Genomic DNA, 20,089 nt, shown 5'->3' with positions numbered 1-20,089 from the left:
GCCACAGTGAGGATCATCTATTTCAACCCCTTGCAATGCAGGAATCTTTCGCCCAACATGGGGCTCAAACCTACAACGCTGAGATTAGAGTCTCATGCTGTACCAACTGAGCTGTCCCTCAGGGTGTGTTTGCTTACACAGTTATCTTCTGGTTTGGAGTAAACAGCATCAGAATGCAATGCATCATAAGAAATGTTAGGATGGATAAAGGATGTGGAATGTGGCGCCGTGTGCACAACGCTCAGCCTGAATGCAGATTAAAAGGAAGCGTGTCCACAGCCTCAGCCTTTACTGGAGGGTTAAGGTTACGCAAAGCAGGGGCTGAGTGGGAGACAGCAAATAGCAACGAATGATTTCTGCAAGGACATTTTGACTATTGTTACAGATTCCAGAGGATAGAATGCATGCATATAATATCATCTGCTGTGAAACAGTGACCAGAGAAACATAGTCATAATTCATTTCAGGTCGTGGTGGCAGACAGTTGAAACCCTGTGCTCTTTCCGCCTCACAGCCAGCAGAGGACCTCAGAGCCAGCAATGGTCATTCCTGCCCATCCCTTCCTCGGAAGTGGAAGCAGCGACTTTGTAATTTAGGGAAGCTTTTAATGTTTAATAGGCTATTGCATTTTAATATTTCATTGGAAGCCGCCCAGAGTGGCTGGAGAAACCCAGCCAGATGGGCGGGGTATAAATAATAATAATAATAATAATAATAATAATAATAATAATAATAATATCTGGTTGGCCACTGTGAGAACAGGTTGCTGGACTAGATGGGCCACTGGCCTGATTCAGCAGGATCTTCTTATTTTCTGAAGGTATTTCAAATCATCTTGGCAGTAAATCTCAGGCTATCCAGATGCTTCTTTTTATGAATGTTAATCCCCCCCCTGTGCTATTTTCAATATATGAATCACCCCCTTGAAACTGCTATTTGATACATTAGAAAGAACTAGGGATGGAGGAGGAGTTTAGTTTTGTTCACATTTTAATGACAAACTACACAGCTCACACTTCTTGAACCAATATGCAAATTGAAATGCATATCGAAATTTCTGTTATGCTGAGAAAGTGGCAATTCTCTGTATTGTGTGATGCAGTTGTTCAGCTAGAGAATCATTACAAAAATGCATATACTGGGGTAAAGTATGCATTAAAGAACATATATCAGTGAAAACACCATGCAAACATGCTTTATTTTAGCCAAAAGTACAAAGAAAAATGTGTATGGTAGGAGAAATTTACAATGATGAATTTTCATGATTTTCAAAAATCCCAAACTGATTTGGAGATAAGGATAACTGAAGTGTGGAAAATGAACCGCTGGATTGGTGGGAGGAACGGATACTGACAGATTTGCCCACCCCAAGTTAGAACAAATGTTTTCCATGCAAAAGGACCCAGGTTCAGAAGGGGATAAATTGGAGATGGGAGATGGGTCCTTATTCGACATCTGGCGGGTAATACTGTGGGTGACCACCAAATCTGAAACAAAAGAAAATAGAGTCAACACTCAGGGTGGGGAAGATGCACAAGCAACAAAAATTGATCTGTTGCCAGCCATTGCCTCATGAGACTATTTCACACAGTGCATTGTAAGCTCCCCAAGTTTGCCATCAAATGCCCGCTCTGCTGAATATCTGGGAGGCTGAAATTCAAAATGCACCCCCCTCCAACAATACATGGGGATTCGTACAAAGTCTCCACAGAAATTCCTTCTATAATTTCACCTTATTCTCTATGAAGAGAAGAGATGGATACCAGATATTTTCTTCCTTTTGCTCTCGCAGTGTGAATTCTTGCGTGCACCACTTTTATGTATTTATATGCTTACTATATAAATGTGACTTACATTTCCGCTTTTAAAAAGCTCATGCTTTTGTGAAGGCCATCAATGGCTTTCATATCCTCCTCAGAGAGCTGGAAAGTAAATGCCTGTCAGGAAGAGAAAAAATAAATGCTGAGCCCTTTTACCTCATGCCTTCTTTTTGCATCTCAGAGCTGTGCACCTTTCCCCAGCAACAGAGATATCAAAGCGAACTTTGCTACCACCTTCCAAAGTTTATTTCCTTCATTCAACAGCTTCAGTCCAGATGTCCTCCCACTGAGGGAATTTTATATGCATAGTAATGTAGGTTTGCAATAGAACAGGAGTGGGGAAACTGTGCCCCCCCCAGATGTGGATGGACTCCAACTCCCCATCAGTCTCAGCCATCATGACCAATGGTCAGGGATGAGGGAAGTCATAGTCTAGCGAAGAAAGTTCTTCATGCAGTTCATAGCTAAACTACTGAACTTGCTTCCATGCAAGACAGTGACAGCCACCAACTTGGATGGCTTTAAACATTAGACAAATTCATGGTGGATAAGAATGTTAGAATTCAGGCTCGGTCAGAGGTATGTGCCTATCTCTCCAGGCACCGGCTGAATTCTTTTGACCTCCCTCCGGCGACCCCTGGCAGGAAAACAACACACGAGGTCCGTTTCGGCGATTTTCCTCAGGCTGTGAGAAAAACACACCAACTGCTTCTCCTCCTCCTCCTCCTCCCTGCATATCCCCAGGGAGGGGAATCAGACACAGACAGAAATGTAACTACATGCTTTTATTCCTGTCTATAGCAGTCATACAGTAAAGATGTCTGCTCTCTTCAACAAACAGAGAGAAACTCCAAACTCCACCCATGTACATCCTGTACAGGTCATATGACACACACTGAGCTCATATCCTGTGCTCAATAAGGATGGACTGCCCCTTTGTTTCCATGGCAGCAGTCACACACATCCTGTCTGGCTTTGCAGCCACAGGCAGCTGTCTGAGCTGCTAAAGCCTTTGCTTGCTGCAGCATTGCTGCTTTAGAATAACAAAGAATACCAATGGAAGCTAGTCATGATGGTTGTACTCTGACTTCACAGTCTGAGGCAGTGATTCTTCTGAATACCCACTGCTGGAAACTCCTCCAACGTCTTGAGTCCCCAAACCAAGATGTGCATCTTCGCTCCCTTACTCTTGCATGAGTCATGTGACCCATGAGATCACAGTTTCCAAACGATGTGCTTTTTCGGTATTGTTTTTAAATTGGATTAATATATACTGCTTTACCTGGGCATTTTCCTCAATTCGCTTTCTGGTGTAGGTCTTCACCAGGACCACCAGGCCGCGCTGCAGTTGGTAGCGAATAGCCACGAGAGCTGGGCTTTTGTTGTACTTCTTGGCGATCACAACCAACAGAGGATCTTCAAGCAGGGGAGGAGCGTCTGGATTTAACCTGTTGGAGAGCAACAAGGGCAGAAGGTGTGTTTCTGGTGTCAAGATGTACAAATATACACGCACAAATATAGGATGGGGGACACTTGGTTTGACAGCGGTATATATGAAGAGGATCTAGGGGTCTTTGGAGACCACAAGCTTAACATGAGTTACAGTGTGATGCAGCAGGAAGAGAAGCTAACGCTATTCTTGGCTGCATCATCAGAAGTATACTGTCCCCATCAAGTGAAGTAATATTGTTGTTGTTTAGTCGTTTAGTCGTGTCCAACTCTTCGTGACCCCATGGACCAGAGCACGCCAGGCACTCCTATCTTCCACTGCCTCCTGCAGTTTGGTCAGACTCATGTTTGTCAAAAACACTGTCCAACCATCTCGTCCTCTGTCGTCCCCTTCTTCTTGTGCCCTCAATCTTTCCCAACATCAGGGTCTTTTCCAGGGAGTCTTCTCTTCTCATGAGGTGGCCAAAGTATTGGAGCCTCAGCTTCACGATCAGTCCTTCCAGTGAGCACTCAGGGCTGATTTCCTTAAGAATGGATAGGTTTGATCTTCTTGCAGTCCATGGGACTCTCAAGAGTCTCCTCCAGCACCATAATTCAAAAGCATCAATTCTTCGGCGATCAGCCTTCTTTATGGTCCAGCTCTCACTCCCATACATCACTACTGGGAAAACCATGGCTTTAACTATACGGACCTTAGGGAAGTAATAGCAGCACTCTATTATGCATTGGTCAGATTTTACCTGGAATATTGTGTCCAGTTCTGGACTTCACAGTTTAAGAAGCATATTGAGAAGCTGGAATATGTGCAGAGGAGGGCAAACAAAATGATAAAATATCTGGAACCTGAGCCACATGAGGAATTGTTGAAGGAGCTAAGAATGTTTAGCATGGAGAAGGGTAGACAGACAAGTGATGTGATAACCATCTTCAAATATCAGAAGGGCTGCCTCATGGAAGATGGAGCTCGCTAGTTTTTTATTGCTTCAGAGGGTAGGATCTAAATCAATGGATTCAAATTACAAGAAAGGAGATTCTGACTAAAAATTAGGAAGAACATTCTGGCTGTAAGAGCTGTTCAACAATGGAATGGACTCCCTCAGATGGGTGGTGATGAGGGGCAGTATACAAATCTAAGTAAGTAAATAAGCAAGTATTTTGTATTTAATGGTTGGTTGGTTCTTTGGTTGGTTGGTTAATGTGAATTAATATAATTTTTTAGTATCCCGTTCTCCACCATAAATTGCAGTCTGAGTGGGACTATACATAAACAAAAGAGGGGTTTCAGCAGGCTTGAGGGAACTCCAAGCTTTGCATAAGTACAAAAATGTACTTGGGGGGGGGGACGACTAAGAAAGAAAAGCCCCAACAGACCAATGGGGATGGTGTCTGCTCAGTGTATAAAGAATCCTGAGTACCGGTTGGAGAGAAAATATGGAGCATTGGGGAGGGAGGTGAAATGTAACTGAGTGTAATGGAAGAAGGCATGGCTCATTGAACTGAAGCCAGAACAGGAGAACTCAGTATAGCAAAGTTTTGTTGCTGGTCCCACTTGTGACTTCCAGTACAGATAAAAACAATAGAACTCAAAATTCTGAAACATAGGGAACAGGCTATGCAAAAAGAGAAATGCTATAATTATTGAAATTATACAGTAAATGTAAGCCTGGATACAGGGCCCTTTCATCCCTGCCATTCTACTGCTTAAAGCACCGTTAAACATAATATAAATGTGATTTAAAAACAGCATAAAATTTCAGAAGCAGAAATTATTAAATAGCCCCCTGCCTGCAACATTTAAAAACATACGTTTGGGAGAAGTCAAGCAGTACACACACACACACACACACACACACACACACACACACTCTTCAGCAATGGGAAGGTTTCTGAGAATGTCTAAAATGGGAGGGGAAGAGCTTTGTAGATCTCTCTGTGGAAATGATTTCGCAAAATGTGGGGCCACTACATAAAAGGCCCTGGTGCTGGTATCCACAATGAGGATCTTTATTAATTGTGGGGCCCAGATTGCAAACTAAAGAGCTGGTGTAGATGCTGGGGAATAGTGGGCCTAGGTGGCACCTGAGGTGGTCCCCAAACGTTTTGGCTTCATCTCTTACCATCTTGGGTCCCTTTGGGATCCCAGGACACTATATCCTTCCAGGAGGATATTGTTTGATTTGCAGAAGGCCAGCAGCTTGCTTTGGTTCCGATAAGGATGGCATTCAACCTGTGGAGTCAAAATCCCCCAACACAACCCCAAAGTGAGAATTCAGATGAAACAAAGAATACAGTGAAATAAAGGAAAGACAGAAAAGCAGAACCATGCTATTATTTCTTGAAATATCCAGCTGTTACCATTCTTAAAGTGTGTTGTGTTTTCTGATGCATCAGAATCTTTAGAGGACCATTCTTGCAATTGTGGTTTCCATTGCCACGCTCTTCATCCGTGAAATGTGTATTAGGTGGATATGAGGGACAGGGCTTATTCCCCTACAATCTCCTGTCGCTCTAGCCTAGTAGGAAATATCCTGGGCACACTGTCCTGCCTGCAGTGTCTCTATTTCTGCCCACTCAGTCTCTGAATTTTCTACGTTGAGCAGAAAGGTCTGATGGGGGATTTACCTGGTTTTCCATCAAGCAGAGCAGATGATCTGGGATTCTGTTTTATCAGGGTCTCAATAAACTGAAATTTCCAATCAAATTGAGCAGTGGAGACGTCAGAAAATAAAATCAGCACTGGGGGGAGGCACAAGACTTTTCAAAGGGGCCAGTTTTATCCCACATGTAAGGAAGTTGTGGTATATTTCTCAATAATCCTCTCTGTGTAAATGCATTTTGTATGTGAAAAGTGTCACCCCTGTGGCTCAGCAATGGCGGAAAGTATGGGGGGAAGACATGAGAATTAATTGTCTGGGGGGACTGTATCCCCCCCCCCACCCTCTACTGCCATATATGAATTGGATAGTGCATCAAGGCTGGGCAGAGGGTACAAAAAAGCCATGATTCAAGTGGGACTATCTGTACCATTAGTAGTTGCAGGAATTTAGGGGAGTCCACCCCACAACTCATAACCATATCTTCTTGAGACTGGATCTGCAACCTTGTAGCCTTAAGCTTGTAACCTTTTTCAGGGTATGGCTGTGTTTGTCAAATCAAAGGTCCTCCCACAAAAAAGCTGAAATAAATAATCATTCAACAAGACCACCCCTCTTCCCCCAGGGACGGAGTTGTGGGAGGGTATCCAGGACCTTATTGTGACCTGGCAGTGGGCGGAGGGATGCTGCCCGGGACAATGGGACTCCCAGCCACGTCACGCCCCTGGTTGACCAATCGGTTTAGCCAGGGGCGTGGCTGCTTGCCGTTTAAACCGCGGCGCAGTTGGTGGGGGGGGGGCTCCACTCGCCTCCTCATTGGATCTCCCAGCTCACCCACCCTCTTCTTATGCGTTGCATGACTTCTGCCTTGCTGCCTTATTTTGGGGGCCAGGTAGTAATTTTTCCTCCATTCTGAAGGAAATCAGCCCTGAGTGCTCCTGGAAGGACAGATCCTGAAGCTGAGGCTCCAATACTTTGGCCACTTCATGAGAAGAGAAGACTCCCTGGAAAAGACCCTGATATTGGGAAAGATGGAGGGCACAAGGAAAAGGGGACGACAGAGGATGAGATGGTTGGACAGTGTTTTTGAAGCTACCAGCATGAGTTTGACCAAACTGCGGGAGGCAGTGGAAGACAGGAGTGCCTGGCGTGCTCTGGTCCACGGAGTCACGAAGAGTTGGACATGACTAAACGACTAAAGAACAACAACAAAAAGAATTTTTCCACTTGGCAAATTGGCACCAGCCATTTGGTTTTCCCCTGCCTTGTAGCCATCGTCACAACTTAGGCATTGGTTAAGCCTTGTTCATGGGAGGTGAGGTTGCTGCCCCTCCTCATTAAAGTTACCCTGTTAAAGGGATCTGAGTGTGCGGATCCTGTCCAAAGCCTGGATGCGGGCTAGGGCAATTTCATGACCCCATCAGGGACCATGGGGGTGCTCTTAATTGATGTACATCGTAGGGCTCCCCCTAACAGTGGTTTACTGTTAAGAGGCTTCCTGCAGATGTGCAGGAATCAGGATATGGTCTGGTTTAACCCAGTGCCTAAGCAAAACCGCTGAAATCTGTAACCTATAAAGTTGTAGCCTAATTTATACCATTAACCCAAAATATTTGTGTCCGTGGGTTTATTATCTAAGGGAACTGCGGGGCCTGGGGCCTCGCCACGCAACACTTGGAACAAACCCCTACAGAGGTCAATCACACTTGACCTGGTTTATCACTGGCTTGTATTTCAATCCTGGCTTGTTCAGGATCATTTCCAGCTGCTTACGGGTGAAGTTGGACACTCCAATGGACCTCACCAAGCCGGCATCTTTGCACGCCTCCATTGCCTGGCAAAGAAAACACAACATGTTTGTTGAGTGGTGTTTGTTGAATAGCTGGGACCACACTTTCCCCCCCAATTAAGATTGGAAGCTCACTCATATACTCCCAAGAGTGTGCAATAATTCACCAGCTCTCATAGGAGCCATTGTGTGAGTCATTGTTCTGGACATGCCTCCTCTGGTGGAAGGCTACTGTGCTCTGTATCTGAATGACTCAAGGGCTGGATTTCCTAATCCCAGGCTCCTACCTCCCATGTCTGCCGAAGATCTACGTTGTCAACAATTGGTTTTTTGTCTTCTCCCATGGGAAAGAAATCTGGTCCAGGCTGGAAAAGAAGGAGGCAGAGGGAATAAGTGCAGGTCGGGCCTAGAGGTTCTCTTATCTCTGTAATACTATCTAATACTAATGGACAGTGATAAAAAAGGGAGTTCACCTTGCAGGGGCTGATACCACAGTGCAGGGATTTGAGGGAAACTCAAATCACAAGCACAGGTCTGTCTCCCCATCTCTCCAACCCATTTTTTTTTCTTCCCTTGTTCCCTCACCAAGTCCTGCTCTGCAAACTATTTCTTTCTTATGATGCCTATGTGGTTAATGTAATCATGATATGCAGATGTTTTCTTTAACTGGTATGTTTCTCCCCCAAAATCTGGGAGCGATCATTCCTTGATTGAGATATGGTATAGCAGAGAACTGTCAGCATCTCTAGGAAATGACAATTCCCAATGTTCCTTCAGGGAATAAAATATTTTTAGTAGGTTCTCCCCACACACATTTAAATATTTAAATATTGTACTCAATACTTGTATTATGACATCAATAATTATTTACCTTCATAGAAAATGGATTGTGAATTAAGAACAGATCCATGTAGTCAAACTGGAGTTTCTTCAGGGATTCTTCTAAGCATTTCCGAACCAGCTCTGGGCGGTGGAAGGTACTCCAGAGCTGTCAAAAATATAAAGAGATTTATATTTTCACACAGCCATAGAGTTTTTGGGTCTCGGGACACTTTAGCTGTGGCAGATGACTATTCTAGTGTGCACAGTGTTAAGGGCAAACTCAAATATTGTTCTGAAGAGTATTTTGAATTGCTGTGGTGAAGTAGGTGAAGTAATTTAACAAAATAATTATTGCTAATAAATAATATTTTACTATTTATTTATTAAATTTCTATATTGCCCTTCATCAAAAGATCTCAGGGTGGTTCACAAGATAAAAGCACAAATAAATAGTCAAAACAGAAGCAACAAAATTGTAATCCCTCCTCCCACAAACAGGTTTAAAAAAGGGTGTAGAATATGAATCAGCCCAAGGCCTGGTTGAAGAGGAACATTTTCTCCTGGCGCTTAGAGATGTATAATGAACCTCCCTGCAGAGAGCATTCCCCCAACAGGGAGCCAGGCAGAAAAGGCCCTGTCCTCGTTTTGCCTCCCTCCGAGCCTCACATGGAGGAAGCATACAAAGCAGAGCCTCAGAGGATGAATGCAGAGTCTGGGTAGGTTTATATAGGGAGAGGCATTTTGCTCTGATTTTGTTAAATAATGTCTGTGAAATTGCATCATGATGCAGGCACTATAGTTTACTCTTTTTTTTTTTTAATTGCCAAACTCACTCACTTTTCCAGTGTAGAAAATGTCTTCCCTTTTTACTGTTCCATCTGAAATCTTCGCATGAACAGCCCGCCCAACTTGCTCCTCAGACTGGTATACATATGCGCCATCAATATGACGGAAGCCGAATTCTATTGCTGTCTTTGTAGCCTCCTCACACTTGCCGGTTGAAAAGGGGAAAAATTTAGTCAATGTCTCTGCTTCAGTGGAGAAATTAATATAAAAGAGTACCTGTAAGTAACCTTGAGTGTTGGTGAAAACTGTCAAACTAGATTGAGTCCCATGGACTCAGCTAGGCTGGGTCTAGACACATCAAATTGAAGCCTTATTATATTATAGGGACCCTGAGCCAAGGCTCATTTGCCCGCTTCCCCAGGACCTCAGAGGAGACAAACTCACCAGGGACCAGAGTTCTTCGGAGAAAATAGTTTATTGAGATCTGCGCAGAGGCTGCCAGTGGAATCCCTTCTCAAAGACTGGCCGCAAATACATGGCATTTGGCAGGCATTCTTATACTGTAGGTACATCTTTCCCCACCAATCACCAATCGCCAACCTATAGGTACACCTTCCTTCCACCAATCACCAATTGTCAACCTAGCATCTTGCCTTAGGAGGATAATCACGTTAAGCAAGTTCCTCACCCATTTCCTTGTCTCATATGGCTACGTGGCTTCTCCTATTCTTTACTTGACCAGTGTCACAAGCCAAACCTGCTTAAGCAATCTTTATTGGAATCTAAAGCCAAAGCTGCTCAGGCAATCTATATTGCAATCTATATTGCAACAGAGCTAAACTCTCCCTTCCTTCATTCCCTCCTCTTCTTTTGGACAGCCTTCTGGCTCGTCCAAGGCAATAGGCTGGTATTCACACATCAAAGCTATCACTCGGGGACCCATCATGCGCGACATTGTTTTGTGCATCATATTTTGCAAGCATTGCACCAAGCAGGGAATACAGAAGCAAAGAAGCAATAAAAATAAAATTGGTCCTAAGAGCATAACAAACATTCCTCTGAGCCACCCATTTGGCAAAAACTTATCCAGCCAAGACATATTCCATCCTTCCCACGTTTGTACAGGGACGTGTGCCACCTTCTCAATACTTGCGGCTAGATTACGGATGGCTTCACCATGATCTGAAATATTGAAGCAGCATGCTCCACCAGTCAGGTTGAGGGCAGCACAAAATCCTCCTTGTTTGGCCAGAATAAAGTCCATTCCCAAACGCAGCTGGAGGACAGCAGTGCGGGTCTCATCCAGCTGGGTGGCAACAAGGCGAAGGGCGGTGAGGATAATGAGGGAAGCGCGGGAACCTCCAGGTGTCAAATCCTATCGTGTGTAAATAAGCTCCTGAGCCCCAGGAGGGTGATTATGTCCTCGGTGGGTAGGGGCCAGATACAGACCCCAAGGAGATGGTGTCCGGGGGGGGGGCTACCACACACCCACAGGAATAATGTGCAGCTTGCAAATGGCAAATACTAGGTGTGAGAATCCCTATGGGCTCTTCTTTGGACCAAATAATACACACCAAGGTTTTTTTTTCAGGGATTAAAACATTATCAGGGGGCAAAGACCGGACGGTTGGCACGTTGGGAACGCTACCGGCAGGCGCTCCTCCCATTTACTTCTTCAGCCATGCGTAGAAATGTCAGCCTCCGGAGTGACATTTGCAGGGCGGTTGTCTGCTGGACATCTTGGAGATGGTCAACCGCAGGGGATTCTCAGGATCAAGGGAAGTTGTCCATTCAGATGTAGCTCGCTTGGCACGTGTGTGGTGGACCCATGGGGTGACGCCTGCTACTTTAACTGCAGTTGGTGTAGACAACAGAACGGTGTATGGTCCCTTCCAAGTTGGTTGTAAAGGAGCTTGGGACCAATCCTTTATCCACACCTCGTCACCAGGCTCGTATCGATGTAGAGGCTTGACTAGCACACAAGGGGTGCGAGCTTGGGTCCACCTGTTGAGAGAAAGGAGAACTCGGGAGACTGACTGTACATAGTTATTTATCTCCACATCCTGAGCAGGAACAGGGGATATCATACGCACATAAGGCACCGGCCTGCCGAACATAAGCTCAAAGGGAGACAAATGAGTTCGCTTGGAGGGCAGGCTGCGAACTCTCAACAAGGCAAGGGGCAACATCGCCACCCAGTTTGAGCCTGTCTCCTGAGTCAGTTTAGCTCGCTGATTTTTCAAAGTCCTGTTCATGCGCTCTACTTTACCCGAGCTCTGGGGCCTATAAGCAGTATGCAACTTCCAATTTATCTGCAATATCTTTGCTAATTCCTGTAACACTTTGTGTACAAAGGCTGGCCCATTATCAGATCCTACGGAGCGAGGTAAACCATACCACGGAATGATTTCTCGCAGCAGGCATCTGGTAACCTCAGTTGACCGCTCAGTCTTGGTGGGCCAGGCTTCTACCCATCCAGTGTAGGTGCACACTGCCACCAACAAATAATGGTATAATCCACACCGCGGTAGTTCAGTGAAATCTACCACGAGGTCTTCCATAGGCGCGGTTCCTGAGTGTTGTACTCCAGGTGGGCCCAATTGACCAGTTCGTGGGTTGTTCTTCTGACATAAGGTGCATCTTCTGCAAGCCTGACTTGCTAATTGGTATAAATTGGCGATATAAAAGCATCTCTCAAGCTGTTTGGCCATTGCATCAGGGCCCACATGGGTAGTGGCGTGGTATTTGTGGACAAAATGGGAAGAAAGAGCTGCTGGTATCCACACACACTTGTCTGGCGTAATGTACCATCCTTCCTCAGATTTCTCCAACCCCTCTACATTAATAGTGTCCTCCTCAGCTGGGGTGTATCTTGGTTTTATACAGGATTCAAGGATGGCTTCCGGTATTAATGGGGCCACTAACTGTGACCGGTTTAGGCTGCCCTTTTGGGCTGCTTCTTTCGCTATACGATCAGCCAATCGGTTTCCACATGCTTCCTCGCTTGGCCCTGTGCGGTGTCCATAGCAGTGGATGACTGCCACCTGCTTGGGTTTCCATACCGCGTCCAGCAATTCCAGTAGGGCTTCTGAACAACCTCTGCTATTTTGGGCATTTTAATGGGGCGCTTGGCTGCTCTTTTTATTCCTTCTAGTACAGTCCTTTGGTAAGTTTCCAAAGTGGTGATGCCTCCCGCCGTTTGGTAGTCCCAATTAGGAGTGGTGCGGGGGTATAGACCCTCTACCTGTGCTTCGGTATTTGCCTGGGTTCTCAGATATTCTCTGGCTCCTGTGTGAACCTTTCGGACCTCCTCAGTGGTTAAAAGGGAGTCCAAGAGGTACTGTATATCATCATAAGTAGGCTTGTAGGTTTTTAAAATGCCCTCAAATAACTTGATTATTTTTGCAGGGTCTTCCTCAAAACTAGGGTTCTGATTCTTCCAATTGCACACATCTGCAGTGGTGAATGGTATGTGCTGGATGGTATAAGTACGGGGTGCCGGCTCTCCATTTGCTCCTGGTGGACCGGGTGGGTCATAAACCCTCCGCAGTGGCATAATTGCCACGCCTGACTTCAATTGTTCTGGTTCCTGTCTCTGCCTTTTATAATGAGTGGCCGCGCGGGCAGCCGCGTCCAACCATTTCTTTTGCCTCGTCTTCCATTTCTCTGACTTGCAACTTGCTATGTCCACCAAATGTGGACTTACATCTACTGCTGTGGTGAACGGTTCCACATATCTACGTACCCTATCATCATCTACAGGAACCCACTTTCTTCCTTGGACATTGACTTTCCTTAACTTTTCTAAAAACTCTTCCTCTTCTTCCTCTTCTTCCTTTTCTCTCTCCTTATCCCTCTTATCCTCTGGCCTTAGACATGGCGTCTTAGGTACTGCACCTCCCCCTCCTGCGGGCCCATCACCTGGGTCCCCTTCTCTGGGTTCTGGGTTGGGAACTGTTCTTGTAGGGACGTATGGTGGTGGCCTCAGAAGACCATCATCTTCAGAATTATCAACCAGGACTGGGGGTTTTGGCCGGACAGTTTGAATGGCGCAAAACTTTTCCTGGCTTATACTCCCTCGACACCCTTGTACCCCATGGAGGGTTTTTCTCCACATTTCTCGCGCTGCCAAAAAATGCACAGACCTACATACGCTTGACCATGGGGACGCTAAGCCCCGATCACTCATACATTCTTCCTTTCACTAGAGGAGACTTTCACACACCACATACAACACAGCCCGACCCCTTTCCCTTTTTTCCTGTTCTGCCCTTGTCTACTGGCGGCACCTTATTGCCACTGCCAGCTCCTTTCCTGGCGGCACCTTATTGCCACGGCCAGCTCCTTTCCTGGCGGCACCTTATTGCCACGGCCAGGTGAGGTTGATCAGACCTCAAGCCCCTTAATAAACCACTGGGCTTACCTTGTCCCACAGTGGGTTTTCCTGTCACGGCCGTTCTATTTTCTCCCTCAACCAGGTGTCTCCACTCCAGAACGATGTGGCCGGTTCCCCCTACGAAATGGCAGGGTGCGCGCCAGAACCGCAGACACCGAACCGAGCTGTTCACCATGGTTGAGCCTGGCCTCCAGTCCTGGGGGGAGGGGCGGATCCCGGACGAGCCCCCAAATCTGAAGCCTTATTATATTATAGGAACCCTGAGCCAAGGCTCATTTGCCCGCTTCCCCAGGACCTCAGAGGAGACAAGCTCACCAGGGACCAGAGTTCTTCGGAGAAAATAGTTTATTGAGATCTGCGCAGAGGCTGCCAGTGGAATCCCTTCTCAAAGACTGGCCGCAAATACATGGCATTTGGCAGGCATTCTTATACTGTAGGTACACCTTTCCCCACCAATCACCAATCGCCAACCTATAGGTACACCTTCCTTCCACCAATCACCAATCGCCAACCTAGCATCTTACCTTAGGAGGATAATCACGTTAAGCAAGTTCCTCACCCATTTCCTTGTCTCATATGGCTACGTGGCTTCTCCTATTCTTTGCTTGACCAGTGTCACAAGCCAAACCTGCTTAAGCAATCTTTATTGGAATCTAAAGCCAAAGCTGCTCAGGCAATCTATATTGCAATCTATATTGCAACAGAGCTAAACTCTCCCTTCCTTCAAAATAAAAAGAAAGAAAAAGCATATAAAAAAGTGATTTATATGCATTGTATTATGCGAAATAACATTGTGCCACCGAATGGCAAGCAGGATTGAAAATGAGCAATCAATTAACTTGTCAGTTATTTTGGTTCAAACAGTGGAACTCTGTTGAGACATAGTTTGTAGAACGCTCTTTTTAAAAAACTGGTTTAAATGTTTGTGAAATAGGAGAGATATCTTAGAAGGGTTTGAGAAATTCTCTTCGTCAGCATGTATCTCTTTCTATAAAATAGATTCTACCCTTGCTTTATATGTGAGTGGAGAGACATAGGAATTGGAAAAATGGAAAAAGGAAAATTCCTTCAAAAACCGAGTTGTAGCTTTTATTTGGTAAATTCATGATGTTCCTGGAAATTAATTTAACAAGAATCAACACCAATCCCTTCATTTGCAATGCTGGTGATATGGAATGAAAGAAATGAAGATGGTTTGGATAAAGAATTGATTCTATATTTATTGTTAGTGTCCAGAATAGTTAGCTAATGCCTGGGGAGTTTGGATAATATTGTTACTCCCAACAAAACTAATAGTAGGCACTTACAGTTCTATAGAAATATTTTTCTAAAAAATATAGAAATATTTTTTTAAAAATATCACTAGAAATATTGCACTGGGGACTTTGAACCCTGCAGCAATTCACACTGGAAACTGTTTCTCAGCTACAAACCATTGATTAGTGCAGGCGTCACCAAACATTTTCAGCAGGGGGCCGGTCCCCTGTCCCTCAGACCTTATGGGGGGCCGGACTATATTTTGTAGGGGAAAAAAATCAATGAATTCCTATGCCCCACAAATAACCTAGAGGTGCATTTTAAATAAAAGCACACATTCTACTCATGTAAAAACACCAGGCAGGCCCCACAAATAACCCAGAGTTGCATTTTAAATAAAAGGGCACATTCTACTGATTCCCGGACTGTCCACGGGCTGGATCTAGAAAGCAATTGGGCTGGATCCGGTCCCCGGGCCTTAGTTTGCCTACCCATGGATTAGTGCGTGGAATTTAATCTTCAGTTTTACCTTCAGACAGGTTATCTATATGTCAGGTGATTTGATTCTAACAGCCACAGTTGTACCTTGTTCCTGAACAAATTGAGAGTCAAAGCAGTGCTTTATGTTGTATTTTTGGCTGCTGTGACCCAAGAAGTTCTCATGCACAATTGGCTTCTCAGATGAGGTCAGGTACCTAGTCCTGTGCTTTGCAATGTATGAAGCACCGTGCAGCTGGCAGGCATTTGGTTCCTCAAAAACAAGTTACTACAATCGTGAGAGTTAAATGTTTTACTTACAGCTTCTTGGGGATAGGTTCCAAATCCCAGTATGGGGATTTTGTTCCCATCATTCATTGTAATTCCACGGTCTTTGCTAAGCGCCATTTCCTGCTTCTGTGCTTGTTCAGTTCTGCAGGCTGAAACTGATCAACACTCTAGTCTAGTGGCAAAAGAGTGAGAAAAATGAAGTTGGTGTTTCCAATGAAATGCCTTCTGTTGGCATGATAGGAGGGGAGTGCTTAAATAACCCGAAGAAATGAGGGAGAAGGGCAGTGAACCTAAGGCCAACTTTTAATCAGTAACTTTCAGTAGATTGTCCTTAGGTACACACTAGCAGCTTTCATTGTTGACTTAGCAGCATTGCATTCTCAGGATAAATAACCTATGTCCAACTTTTAATCAGTAATTTTCAGCAGAATGTCCCATGCTACACCAGCAGTTTTCATTGTTGAGTTAGCAGCAGTGCTTTCACAGGATAAAAAAATACCTGTCTTCTTCTTCTTCTTCTTCTTCTTCTTCTTCTTCTTCTTCTTCTTCTTCGCGTTCCAATAAAGTAATGCAGAGGCTTATTGAAATCTTCAATGAAGAAACTTCACCTCTTTGTTAGATCAGTAAATGTTAGACATACGAAAAGCAAGCCTAAAAGCCATGCAAACCTTTTCTTCAGGCTGTAGTATTGAAGTGAAAACACATATGCTCTGAAACAAAATAATAAATGAAATATGTGGAGGCATCTGTTAACCCAATGAAGCTGGTGTTCTGAGTGCCAATGAACACACAGAGGATGTAAGGAAGGAAAGGAGCATACAAATAAGATCCCAAACTGCCTCTGGCTGTGTACACTTTGCCAGCACATGTAAAACACATTTTATGTGCATGACATTCCCCAAAGAATCCCGGGAACTGAAATTTGTTAAAGATGCTGGGAATGGTAGCTTTGTGAGGGGTAAAGTACAGTTCCCAGAATTCTTTTCGAGGGGTCATGTGCTTTAAAAGTGCTCCAAATCATAGCATCATAGAAATGTGGACTTGGAAGGGACAGTGCGGACCATCTATTTCAACCCCTTGCAATGCAGGAATCTTTCGCCCAACGTGGGGCTCAAACCCACAACGCTGAGATTAGAGTCTCATGTTGTACCAACTGAGCTGTCCCTCAGGTGTGTTTGTTTACACAGTCATCTTCTGGTTTGCAGTAAACAGCATCAGAATGCAATGCACCATAAGAAATGTTAGGATGGATAAAGGATGTGGAATGTGGCGCTGTGTGCACAGTGCTCAGCCTGAATGCAGATTAAAAGGAAGAGTGTCCACAGCCTCAGCCTTTACTGGAGGGACTGAGTGGGCGACTGCAAGTAGCAACAAATGATTACAGAAAGGACATTTTGAATATTGTTACAGATTCCAGAGGATAGAATGCATGCATATAACATGGTCAGAAGTCATTTGAGGTCGTGGTGGCAGACAATCAAAACCCTCTTTACTCCTCACAGCCAGCAGAGGACCTCAGAGCCAGCAATGGTCATTCCTGCCCATCCCTTCCTCAGAAGTGGAAGCAGCGACTTTGTAATTTAGAAGTTTCCTCTCGTGTCCTGCTTCCCACAGGCATCTGGCTGGCCACTGGGAGAACAGGTTGCTGGACTAGATGGGCCACTGGCCTGATTCAGCAGTCCTTTCTTATTTTCTGAAGTTATTTCAAATCATCTTGGCAATAAATCTCAGGCCATGCAGCTGCTTCTTTTTATGAAAGTAAATCCTCTCCCTCTTGTGCTATTTTCAATATACGACTCAACCCCTTGTAACTGCTGTTTGACACATTAGGGAGAACTAGGGATGGAGGCCCCTTCATGGATCACTGCCTTGCCGTGGCGAAGGGGCTTGAATAACTCAGAGAAGCTATGAACTATGCCGTGCAGGGCCACCCAAGATGGACAGGTCATAGTGGAGAGTTTTGACCAAACATGATCCACCTGGAGCAGGAACCGGCAAGCCACTCTAGTATCCCTTCCAAGAAAACTCCATGGACAAAGACAACAGGCATATAAAAGATATGACGTTGGAAGATGAGCCCCTCAGGTTGGAAGGCGTCCAACATGCTACTGAGGAAGAGCGGAGGACAAGTAGAAGTAGATTCAGAGCTGATAAAGCGGCTGGGCCAAAGCCGAAAGGTCGCTTAGTTGTGGATATGCCTGGAAGTGAAAGGAAAGTCCAATGCTGTAAAGAACAATATTGCATAGGAACCTGGAATGTAAGAACCATGAACCTGGGTAAGTTGGATGTGGTCAAAAATGAGATGGCAAGAATAAATATTGACATCCTGGGCATCAGTGAACTAAAATGGACGGGAATGGGCAAATTCAGTTCGGATGACCATCATATCTACTACTGTGGGCAAGAAACCCATAAAAGAAATGGAGTGGCCCTCATAGTCAACAAAAGAGTGGCGAAAGCTGTACTGGGATGCAATCTCAAAAATGATAGAATGATCTCGATACGAATCCAAGGCAGACCTTTTAACATCACAGTAATCCAAGTTTATGCACCAACTACTGGTGCTGAAGAAACTGAAATTGACCAGTTCTATGAAGACTTACAACACCTTCTAGAAATGACACCAAACAAGGATGTTCTTCTCATTATAGTGGATTGGAATGCTAAAGTAGGGAATCAAGAGATAAAAGGAACAACTGGCAAGTTTGGCCTTGGAGATCAAAACGAAGCAGGTCAAAGGCTAATAGAGTTCTGTCAAGAGAACAAGCTGGTCATCACAAACACGCTTTTCCAACAACACAAGAGTCGTCCCTACACATGAACATCACCAGATGGGCAGCATCAAAATCAGATTGATTATATTCTTTGCAGCCAAAGATGAGAAGCTCTATACAGTCAGCAAAAACAAGACCTGGAGCTGACTGTGGCTCAGATCATCAGCTTCTTATAGCAAAATTCAAGCTTAAACTGAAGAAAGTAGGAAAAACCACTGGGCCGGTAAGATACATTCTAAATCAAATCCTGTACGAATACACAGTGGAAGTGAGGAACAGGTTTAAGGATTTAGACTTGGTGGACAGAGTGCCTGAAGAACTATGGATGGAGGCTCGGAACATTATACAGGAGGCAGCAACGAAAACCATCCCAATTAAAAGGAAATGCAAGAAAGCAAAGTGGTTGTCCAACGAGGCCTTACAAATAGCAGGAGAGAGAAGGCAAGCAAAATGCGAGGGAGATAGTGAAAGATACAGGAAATTGAATGCAGATTTCCAAAAAATAGCAAGGAGAGACAAGAAGGCCTTCTTAAACAAGCAATGCAAAGAAATAGAGAAAAACAACAGAATGGGAAGAACCAGAGATCTGTTCAAGAAAATCGGAAATATGAAAGGAACATTTTGTGCAAAGATTACCATAATAAAGGACAAAAGTGGTAAGGACCTAACAGAAGCAGAAGACATCAAGAAGAGGTGGCAAGAATACACAGAGGAATTATACCAGAAAGATATGGATGTCTCTTACACCCCAGGTAGTGTGGTTGCTGACCTTGAGCCAGACATCCTGGAGAATGAAGTCAAATGGGCCTTAGAAAGCACTGCAAATAACAAGGCCAGTGGAAGTGATGGTATTCCAGCTGAACTATTTAAAATTTTAAAAGATGATGCTGTTAAGGTGCTACACTCAATATGCCAGCAAGTTTGGAAAACTCAGCAGTGGCCAGAGGATTGGAGAAGATCAGTCTACATCCCAATTCCAAAGAAGGGCAGTGCCAAAGAATGCTCCAACTACCGCACAATTGCACTCATTTCACATGCTAGCAAGGTTATGCTTAAAATTCTACAAGGAAGGCTCAAGCAGTATGTGGACCGAGAACTCCCAGAAGTGCAAGCTGGATTTAGAAGAGGCACAGGAACCGGAGACCAAATTGCAAACATGCAATGGATTATGGAGAAAGCTAGAGAGTTCCAGAAAGACATCTACCTCTGCTTCATTGACTATGCAAAAGCCTTTGACTGTGTCGACCACAGCAAACTATGGCAAGTTCTTAAAGAAATGGGAGTGCCTGATCACCTCATCTGTCTCCTGAGAAATCTCTATGTGGGACAAGAAGCTACAGTTAGAACTGGATATGGAACAACTGATTGGTTCAAAATTGGGAAAGGAGTACGACAAGGCTGTATATTGTCTCCCTGCTTATTTAACTTATATGCAGAATTCATCATGCGAAAGGCTGGGCTGGATGAATCCCTAGCCGGAATTAAGATTGCCGGAAGAAATATCAACAACCTCAGATATGCAGATGACACAACCTTGATGGCAGAAAGTGAGGAGGAATTAAAGAACCTTTTAATGAGGGTGAAAGAGGAGAGTGCAAAATATGGTCTGAAACTCAGCATCAAAAAAATGAATA

At 44.6% G+C, this 20,089-nt stretch overlaps 1 protein-coding gene across 2 annotated transcripts; it reads right to left on the bottom strand.

Moving 5' to 3' along the window:
* Nucleotides 1–972: 972 nt before the first annotated feature.
* Nucleotides 973–15,851, bottom strand: LOC309351940 (aldo-keto reductase family 1 member C3-like). Of its 2 annotated transcripts, XM_081880158.1 has the most exons (9): nt 15,712–15,851; nt 9,312–9,464; nt 8,524–8,640; nt 7,940–8,017; nt 7,575–7,697; nt 5,387–5,496; nt 3,103–3,268; nt 1,855–1,937; nt 973–1,487 (listed from the first exon to the last, which is right to left on the bottom strand). In XM_081880158.1, exons 1-9 carry the CDS (start codon nt 15,796–15,798, stop codon nt 1,445–1,447), a joined length of 960 nt encoding a protein of 319 aa, XP_081736284.1. In that variant the 5' UTR covers nt 15,799–15,851; the 3' UTR covers nt 973–1,444. The 2 variants fall into 2 exon arrangements, with proteins under 2 accessions (XP_081736284.1, XP_081736285.1); XM_081880159.1 differs by lacking the exon at nt 9,312–9,464 and having other exon boundaries at nt 15,712–15,837.
* Between the last annotated feature and the right edge of the window lie 4,238 nt (nt 15,852–20,089).

This window comes from Podarcis erhardii (genome assembly GCF_964252035.2).
Source record: "Podarcis erhardii genome assembly, chromosome: 10".
Lineage (NCBI taxonomy): Eukaryota > Metazoa > Chordata > Lepidosauria > Squamata > Lacertidae > Podarcis > Podarcis erhardii.
The sequence above is the reverse complement of the archived record's forward strand: the minus strand, read 5'-3'. Positions and strand labels throughout refer to the sequence as shown.

What these genes read in the sequence shown, in the direction of transcription:
- LOC309351940 (XM_081880158.1), bottom strand. Translation starts at nt 15,798, where the DNA reads ATGGCGCTTAGCAAAGACCGTGGAATTACAATGAATGATGGGAACAAA. An exon ending in ACAATCCATTTTCTATGAAG is followed by an intron (nt 8,018 to 8,523) that starts GTAAATAATTAT and finishes CTTCTTTTCCAG; the next exon opens with CCTGGACCAGATTTCTTTCC. An exon ending in TCCCAAAGGGACCCAAGATG is followed by an intron (nt 3,269 to 5,386) that starts GTAAGAGATGAA and finishes GCTCTCCAACAG; the next exon opens with GTTAAATCCAGACGCTCCTC.